The sequence below is a fragment of the Triturus cristatus genome, chromosome 3_1 (assembly GCF_964204655.1).
Source record: "Triturus cristatus chromosome 3_1, aTriCri1.1, whole genome shotgun sequence".
Classification (NCBI taxonomy): domain Eukaryota; kingdom Metazoa; phylum Chordata; class Amphibia; order Caudata; family Salamandridae; genus Triturus; species Triturus cristatus.
In genome coordinates this window covers 44,304,303-44,314,008 of record NC_140583.1, presented here as the reverse complement: position 1 = coordinate 44,314,008, position 9,706 = coordinate 44,304,303, and the positions used below count along the sequence as shown (strand labels likewise).

Genomic DNA, 9,706 nt, shown 5'->3' with positions numbered 1-9,706 from the left:
GTTGTAGTGACATGCGTTGTAATAACATGCATTGTAGTGACATGCAATGTAATGGCTGCGATGTAATAACATGCGATGTAAAGGATGTTGTGATGTAATTACTGCTATGTAAAGGTAGTGCGATGTAATGGCTGCGTTATAAAGGTTGTTTCCCGTATTCCAGTACTGAACTGCACTTGGTGCTTGCACCTTTGTCTGTGACATCTGACAATCACTGTTGTCCTTGTTGGCGGTACTAGGCACGTACTCTAGGACCAACGTCATTCTTACATTCTTACTTCTGGACCAGCTGTAAACGCCTTTAAGTAGGCAGACCTCTTCCTTTGGGCAGCATGTTTACTGGACTGTGAAGTTGAGACCTACAGCAACTAACCATCCCTCCTCTGACCATCTGCACCCTCCCTAATGACTTCAGGAGGAAGTGGGTCTGGGTGGCAGGGCATGATGACTGCTGCAGATGGCATCAGCTCATGCCTCAAGTTGCTGCAGTAGGTGCAGTTAACATGCTTCTGTGTGAATTGAGCACTAAACATTGCCCTAGACCTCTTTTAAAGGGACAATGCCGTACATGAGAGAAACACCTCTATGTCATTCCAACACAGAAAAGTTGCTCAATGCACCACAAGTGAGCCACCTTGAGTTGTCTATATAATTGCTCTTGTAGAAATGAGTAGCATTATGTGGTGTTAAATATGTGTTAACTGGACAGACTATTATTGAGTGTAACTGCTGTTGAGTTCTGAGTCTCTACACTACAACTCATCAATTAGTGATGGACTGTTCACCTCACTGCCCTGAAAATCAAGTACTTAAATGGTTGTTCCCAGTTTTCAATATACCAGTAGGTCAGCCCTAGGATGTGAAATGTAACCGGACTCAATCACTGGATTCGACATTTAGTAACCCCTGAGTGTACTGTGATTTCCAAACTGGTTCTGGTCTTTGGCTGCAAGCCATTGAGATCACTAGATACTAGTTGCACCAGTCGCAATCAGTGCTTAATAAATGACGTTTCTTTCAGCTACTATATGCCAGAAAAAATGCTGAGTAAAAGATGGGACAATACTAGGGGTGGGCTGAATTTGCGAAATCCACTTTCGCAAATTATCGCGAAAATGTTTAAAATTATCGCAAACAAGCGGAAATATCGCGAAGATGCGGAAGTTTTTTTCCCGCATGTTCGCGAGATTTTCTGCATGGTTGCGGCTCGCCAACTTACCCATGTGGTTGCTCGCGGGCGCGGCCATCTTGGTTTCAGTTGTCTCGCGGTGCATGATCGCGAGAAGAAAGACGTGATCGTGCGACGCATGACGTCACTGCTGGCGCGAACTGTCGCGAGACAGCGCAAATGGCTAAAATCAATACAACATCTCATAGAAAATGCGACCGGATCAAGAAAACTTGTCGGCGAACGCAGGGATTCAGGTAAGGCGATCGCGCGCGAGAATGTATTATTTTACAGCGCGAGCAAGAAACAAATTATCGCCAAGCTGCGGAATGCGGAAATTTTGACATTTTCGCGCTCTCCGCGGAATGCGAAAATGTCAAATTATCGCAATTTCCACGAACGGAACGAAATTTTCGCCCAGGCCTAGACAATACAGATCTGAACAATGTATTCCTGAAGCAGTTAAAGGAATGGTTTGGATTAGGTGGTGCAGGTTTTCTAGATGCAAGTTTGGTAAAGACTTTTTTGATTTTGCTAAGAACCAGTTAGTTAAACAAAAATTGGAGAAAATGCTGTAAAAGCTATGGGAAGGGACCATGGAAGGGTCCCTGGATGAGGATGGTGCGCTTTCTAAAGGCACACCACAGGTGTATCTCCTATGGTGCCCAGTCACCAGTCCCAAGAATTGCTCCTTAGGTGGGGTGAGTCTAACAGAGCCCCTGACTCAGAGAGGGAGTTTGAGAGGTACAAGATAAGATTAGCTGAGCAGGAGGAGTGGTGAGTGGACAGACAGGAAATGTGGGTCCGTGATGAGAGACAAAGGGAAACAGAAGAGATGGAACAGAAAAAGAAAAGGCAGGATAAAGAAAAGGAAAGACAGCATCAAGAAAGAAAAAATTCAGAAGAAAGAGCAGGAAAGTCAATTGGAAATAAAAACTGGATCCCTGCACTTATCCAACAGAAAAACATTATATTTAGCTCACCATTAGTGGTTGAGCACATTCAGGTGATGATATTAACCTATCCGAATGAGGGGAAGGCAACTATGATGAAGCGTGCCACTATTACCTTGAGTGAGGTGTCTTCCCTTTATGTTTAATTATGTCTGTGAAGTTGTGTGTGAGCCTACACAGTGGTATTACCAGGTCGAAGATTGTCGTACTCTTTTAGTGTGTAGATGTATTTAATAAGGAGAGAGTGCTTTGGCCAAATCCTCTGTCACTCTCCATTGTGGTGTTTTTATATGAAATGTTCAGCTAGCCTTAAAATGGAGCCCTCGCTTGTCTTATCTGAGACAAGAAGAGAGGGTAGACCATCCCCTTTCAACTATCTAGTGAGTAATTAAAATCCTCACATTTAATGAGCAATCCAACTCAGCTGGTTAATACAAATGACAAGGTACCAAACAGGGAGGGGCCATCAGAATTAGCACCATAAACAAAGCAAACAATAAACAAAGTAAACCCTTATTGCAACTGTACAATGGGCTATCTCCCGCTAGTCTTAAACGAGACACGTAAACCTTGCCAGGATCCAAGCTGTGTAAGTATAGCGACCCCTTCTATGTACATCAGCTGAGCTGTAGAGGTCAACACCAGTGGTGTAACGAAACTTGAGGGCCCCCCAACTCTCCGGATCCAGTCAGGAGCCTACCACGCACAATGCCGGAGTGGGCCCCCTGGAGCTCAGGAGCCCACCCCCTAACCGCTGGGGCATGCGGAGGCTATTGTTACGCCACTGGTAAATATATGATATTCTGGTTGCTTGGTCCTTATAGCATATATGCATCTCCAGGAGACAAAATATATGAGTATAAAAGTCCTTAAACTCCTCAGAAACTAAATGTCTATTCCAGCTTAGTTTAACCCCCTTAATACTTTATCTAGGTTAGGCCCTTTAACTCTGCTATTACAGAGAACGCCAGGTCTTTTAAATGCTGCCAATAACATCCTTTGCTTACATGTGGCGAGTTTGCTTTCTTTTATTTTACCTACTCCCCATATATGCCCATATCCCACCATGACCAACCACAGCAAGCTATATTCCACCTTGGGCAGAAGCCCACCACCCACAGAACAAGCATTGGCATAGCCAATAGGTCTCGCCTTTGGGACCTTATAAGTGTTTAGATATCCAGCACAATATCCTTGGTGCAACAACATCAAGTGTTGCATGGCTAAACACTTATAAGGTCCCAAAGGCGAGACTTATTGGCTATGCCAATGCTGGTTTGTTGTTGTTATTAACAGCATGAGAGTAGTGTCTGAATTTGTTAGGGGGGCTTGACACCCACAGCAGACTCAGAAGTGGAACACCAAAAGTACCTTTTATTTATTTATTTATTTATTTAAAATGTTTTGTTTGTTTTTTACTTTTGGAGTGAGAGGTTGTTTTATTTTGGGCTTTTGGAGGGAAGGGATATTGTATTTTGGGCTTTTGGAGGGGGTAGTGTTTTACTTTGAGGTTATGGAGGGAGAGGGAATTTTTGGATAGTGGTGGAGCACTTCCTTCGCCACACCACTTTCATAAGGTACCAGCCACCCCTGAACTAGAGGGAGGAAAAGCACTCCTGTGACTAAACATGTTACCGAAGAAGAGGAGGTGTTTCCCAAAATAACCGGCCATATCTCCGTCTGATCTGGCAGCATCATCTTATTTCAGCCAAGTTAAAATCCTGTCTAGTTGGCAAGTCTCCCAGAAACCTTCACGTGCGCGCTGTGAGCAAATTGCTTTTCGGCAGGTGTAGATCACTCAGATTGACGCCGTGTCATTAACCCAGTGTGATCTCATTGGATCAGAGCAGGAAGGAGGATACGACGAGGCCGTGTGGGTCGGCCCCAAGTAAAAGGCCGCGGGAAGCGGACATACACTGAACACAGGCTGCGTTGCCAGGTGTCATCCCTCAAGCTATTTCTCTGCTTGGTTGTGGAGTGAGCCCTGTTAAAGCCAAGGACCGGGTCTGTGATGCGTAAAGTTGAATTTGTCGTTTTCATGCTTCAGTGCAAAACTTCCACAGAGCTAAATAAAAAGCAAGGAGAAAAAAGTAAAGAAAATAAATAAAAATAAAAAAAATCAAGATAATTGTAAATGGAAGCTCCGAAGAACAACTGATGGAGAAAACTACTGAAACGGATGTTTCATAGAAGAACGACCACTTTTCAAGTTTTAGAGAAGATGTAATAATCAATCAGAGAAGAACATTACTTGGGGTGGACTTAGATTGGACTCCTTGTACTAGGTCCTTATTGGTTCTTTCGAACCTATGTGTCCATTACCAGGACTGCTCTGAGAGCGAAGTAGATTCTTTTGTCATTTGAACTTGAATTTTTGTTGAAGCTTACTCGATCTTGCTCCGTGTAACTTGTGCCCAGCTGCAGTTTACAGTTAAGTGACTTCAAACTGAAACAAGTTTGACGAGAAGAGGAGGAGGCAGCAGGGGGAGGGGAGAGAGGAGGGGGGCTGCGCCTGTTTGCCAGAGCACACACAGCGTTTCCCTTGCGTGAGCGAGCAGAGGGGACCATCTCTATCAAAGTTCATTACTAACAGATGGTTTCAAAGCTCGCTCCCGCAAGGGAATAGCCAAACGTTCACTCGTTGCCATTGAAAGCAATGCAATGCGTGCACATTTTTGGGCGAAATAGGGAATCGATTTCAAGAGGTCTCCTCCTGAGCAGCGCATGTGTGATGCGTAGGCGAGACCTACAAATCACCCTCCATTTAGGCTGTCAGACTGCTGATAAAATACCTTGCATAAAGTGACAGCCAAGGGGTGGTCAATCGGGGATCACTGATTTGTGCCATGTTAGGAGAATTTACATCATTGAAAAGACTAGCAGAAGAGTGTTGCCCAGTTGTCAGTACTAAAGCTATTGAAAACATCTGTGTAGAAACTGTTTATTTATGCGTGCAATGATGTGATCAAGGTGCCCCATCAGAGTTATTAAGCACGGACTGCTGCTTGTCATGAACACTGTGACAGTACCCATGACATCTCTTCTTTTTTTATCATGTGCTTGCCTACAGACACTGTTAGCTCTTTCTATTAGTGGGTGTGAAGTCTAGACACATGCAGAAGTGTTAGCATAATGTCCTCCTCCTATTTAGGCTGACATATTTCATGGTTGCTGCCATTTTTAAATGAATGCTCACTATGAAGGCTATCAGGTCTGCTCTGAATCGGGATGAGGCATTTATCGCTATACTTATTTTGTCTGAACCCCTCCAGGCCATGAGCGGTTGAATCAGCCTGCCACACTACTAGGTCCAAAACTACTGTAGATTAGCCCATTGGTACATCTTCCCCCTCCCAAACCCCGGTGTGAGTCAGGCAACCCACACAAAAACACATCAGACAACACACGTTGCCTTGGCCTCACTCACCACCCCACAGCATCTATAACACAATGCAAACAATCATAGAACTAGAAACTCAAATGAAGATTCTTGTATGAGCAATCTGGAGGCCTTGCTGCTGGCATCATGGGATGCTGCCAGAGTCTTGAACCCTCCTCCCTGCTACCCTGCCTGTTAGAACTGGGGGTCTCTAGTTGGCAGAGGTAGGTACCTTTGACCAAATAGGGACCCTTGTTTTTAAGTCAGGGAAAGGGGATTACACTACTGGATAACTCCTGCTCACCCCCTTGGTAGCTTGGCACGAGCAGACAGGCTTATCTCAGAGGCAGTGTGTTAAGTATTTGTGAACACATACAGTAATACAGTGAAAACACTACAGATGGACACCACACCAGTTTTATAAAAATATGCATTCTTTATGTAGACTTAACACAAGACCACAAACGACAAAAATCCACAATACTGTACCCAAAATTGACTTAAAGATGATAGTATTAGCTTAGTTCAAGTTGTTGGTAAATGCGACACAGTTCTCACAAAAGTACCTGGATGAGTAACGCAAAATGAACAAAAGGCTCGCAGTGTTAGAGATGCGTTGGTTCCTTGCTTCGGGGGAGACGATGCGTCGCGCCTCAATGCTTGCGCAGAGTAGGGGATGCGTCTTGATCCTTATTGTGGAGGAGGTGATGCATAGATTCTCATGCTGCAGCCCGGTTGCGATGCTGCAAGATGGCGCCTCGATGCAATGCGACAATCCAGTGCGATAAGATGGCGCCCTTGATGCGACAACGTTGAGACGATGCGACACGCCCTGGCAGCCTTGCGGCGACTCTGTACTTTGGAGCTGCAACAGACCCTGCAACACGCTTCTCCGATGATGCGACGGCGACCCTCACAGTTGCGACGCGCTTCCCCCGGTGATGTGACAGCAGACAGCTGCGATGAAGGCACGCTTCTGGGAGATGCGGCGGCTGCATGCTTCTCCAGTGATGCGATGACTACAGCTGCTGCGGCGACACGCTTCTTCTCGTTGTGTCGCGCTTCCAGCTCCCAGCGACACGCAGGCTTCTGCAGATAGAATTCCCAGCAAGGAAATTCAGAGGGGAGCTGGTGGTGAAGTCTGTTGTCCCTGAGACTTCAGCAGGAGGCAAGCACAAGTTCAAGCCCTTGGAGAAATATTCTGCAAGATGATGAAGTACACACAAAGTTCCTTCTCTCCTTGGCACTGAAGACACCACTGTAGGCCAAGCAAGCAACACAGCACACTGGCAGGGGGCAGTCCACTCCTACAGCTTCCTTTGGTTCTTCTCCTTGGCAGAGGTTTCTTGTTGTTGTTCCAGAAGTGATCTAAAGTCTTGGGGTTTGGGTCCCCATATTTATACTACTTTTCTCTTTGTTCTCTGAAGGCAGAGAGGCATTTGCCTAGTCCAAACCAGTTCTGGTCAGTCCTGGAGCACTTTATTGGCATGACTCCTTCTTTCCTTTCAGAGTGCAGGGCAGAGACATCACACAGGAGGTGGAGCCAGCATTGGGGAGGGAAGGCACAGCCCTATTCAGGTCCCAGGTGCAACTCCTCCCACCCATCTGCATGCAGATTTTCCTATTCAGCCCTGTGGTGGCTCACCCTCTCCCCTGGAATCCCCAGCCCGTCACACACAGAACCAGACACACAATATACAACCTAGCAGAGGCAGGCTTGGACAGTTAAGCAAGAAAATACCTACTTTCTAAAAGTGGTATTTTCAAACACAGAATGTTAAAACCAACTTTACTAAAAGATGTATTTTATCATTCTGAGTTCAGGCATTCTAAATTCACATTTCTACCATGTTCCCTGAGTCAGTTAGGATTATAGGATCTAATAATCAAACTGCCCATTCTGGCCTATGGGGACAGGTAGCTTGCAATAGTGAAAAACGGAAATGGCTGCAATTCACTATTAGAACATGCCACACACACCAGGGCATGTCCTACCTTATACTTACAGTGCACCCTGCCCTTGGGCCTACCATAGGGGTGTCTGATATGAAGATAAGGGAAGGTTTAGGGACTGGCAAGTGGGTGCACTTGGTCAGTCAGCATGGCAGTACCAGACTGCACATAGGCTCTGCAATGGCAGACCTGAGACACACTTTACAAGCTGCTTCTGTGGGTGGCACAACCAGTGCTGCAAGCTCACCAGCAGCATTTGATTTACAAGCCCTGGGCACACATGGTGCACTGTACTAGGGTCTGACAAGTAAATCAAATAACCCAATCATGGAGTCACTAATCAATACATCAATTTAACAAAGAGAGCACTTGCACTGTGGCACTGAATGGCAGGGGCACAGTGCCCAAAGCATCTAAACCAGCAAAACATATCAACAATAGAGGAGGCAATCAGAAAAAAAATGGAAGGGAGACTCATGCCAATGGTATCAGGTCTTACACTGCTCTTCATAGAACATGATAGACAATTTTTATTGTATATTCTGAAAATATAGTTCAACCAGTCATATTTCAGCTGTCAATGTAACTTTATTTGGGTATTTCTTCCTGACACTCATGTGACACACACACAGCAGAATATAAATTTCAAGCCATGGGTCCATAGCTCATGCAAGGTGGTCAGAGCTCGATAGAAGAGGAATAGCACAAGAGCACAAATTATTAAAACACTAGAGGCCTTGTTGCCCTTTGCTGTTGCTCCATTGAAGGCACTGACACTCTGCTGAGATGCTCTGCTGAGTGTGGGCCATTTTTAATGCAACTGCTAGGAAAAGTTATTTGTTCTTCAAAAACAAACTCCCAAAGCAAGCGCTTCTATTGAAAAATAAAACACTCTGAGAGTGTTGAGGTCATTTCCTTGGTTTCCTGTTTGCAGCCTTCAGGCATGCCAGAACAGGAAAAAAGTATGTCAGAATGATCACCCTAAATTGAGTGGACGTTTTGAGGCACTTTAAGAAATGTCCCATTTTCCATCGTCCAATTGGTTTCCACTTGAAGAGGCAGTTTGCGGCCCGCCAATGGAAAAATGGCAGTGCTGCAACTCTATATTGAGCCTGGAAACTCATGTTTGGGGGATGGAATAGCCATCAAGTCTTTTGACAAAGTATCCTTTCTACCAAACTCTGAATGAGGGCCTCTATCACAGCACCACGATGAACATTCCAAACGATGTGCCGTATCAGACGATGTGACATAGAATGAAGTAGGAGCTTCGTCTCTTGAGATGGAGACTCTGGCAGATTCAATCTTCTCTGAGTCAACGTGGGCTGCATCTCTTCTTAGGCTTACACTGCAATCATAAAGTGGGAGAGAAATGTCAGTTGTGAAGTTGGTCAGGGGTCTACCTTAATGAGGAGGATGCATAGTTGTGGTCAGAGAGCTAGCCAAGTATATGCATGACAACTTTTGATCTATTTGACATAAAATATTGTTTCCTCCCAATCAGTTCAGATTTAGGCACATTCAAGTCACTAGGCTTACAATGAATGCAGGCAATCCAGTTATTTGACTGATTTCTGCTGAGTGAATCTATCTGAACACCACAGCTCACATATGAGAGTGTTATATGTGTCAGAAGATTGTCTTGACCCATTCCAACCTGAAGAAGGACTCTGTTCCACCACTTCAGTAAAGCTGGTGTCTACAGACAGCCACATGTTCTTCCCCTTGCCAGACCCTCACTGATGAGGAACCTGCTTCTTTGCAGCCATGATGTTTCCCGTTCAACCACACTTTAAGAAAAATAGCTTCTCAAGGTACTGCTGCTCTAGGCTGATTGCAGTTGGGTAAGAGTATGTCAACAAGCACTGGAGTTGTAAGGGGCTGATTCCTTGCACAGTCAGGCAATTGCTGAAGATATAAGAAGCTCCTAAATACCAGGTGCAGCAAAGACCCTCCTGGAACTGGTAAACACACATGTGCAGTTAAAACTACAAAGGTGACCCTTACAGGCTTTTAGGTCAGACGGCTGAATATGTGAGGTTCAGGCATATAAAGCACTGCAGTATGTCATGTGACTGATGATGAGTTCATAGACTCTAGACTCCATGTAACAGCCATCTTAACGGTAAACTTGGAGCTAAAAAGTTTGATTTTTAGATGTAGGCCTACAGCCCTCTTATTTCTAGATGTGGTAGTATTAGCCTCTTATTTCTAGACTTTGTGCTACACCCTCAGTTCTAGACTTGGTGATAT

General features: G+C 45.0%; 1 protein-coding gene across 2 annotated transcripts in view; it reads right to left on the bottom strand.

Annotated features, from left to right (window-relative positions):
• Positions 1–5,938: 5,938 nt before the first annotated feature.
• The window catches only part of LOC146859662 (astacin-like metalloendopeptidase), a 298,576-nt gene continuing 294,808 nt past the window's right edge, over positions 5,939–9,706 (bottom strand). For both annotated transcript variants that reach the window (XM_085646722.1, XM_085646721.1), the window contains exon 13: positions 5,939–8,801. In XM_085646722.1, the coding sequence (XP_085502848.1) occupies positions 8,797–8,801 (5 nt within the window). In that variant the 3' untranslated portion in view covers positions 5,939–8,796. The remainder of the gene's footprint in view (positions 8,802–9,706) is intronic.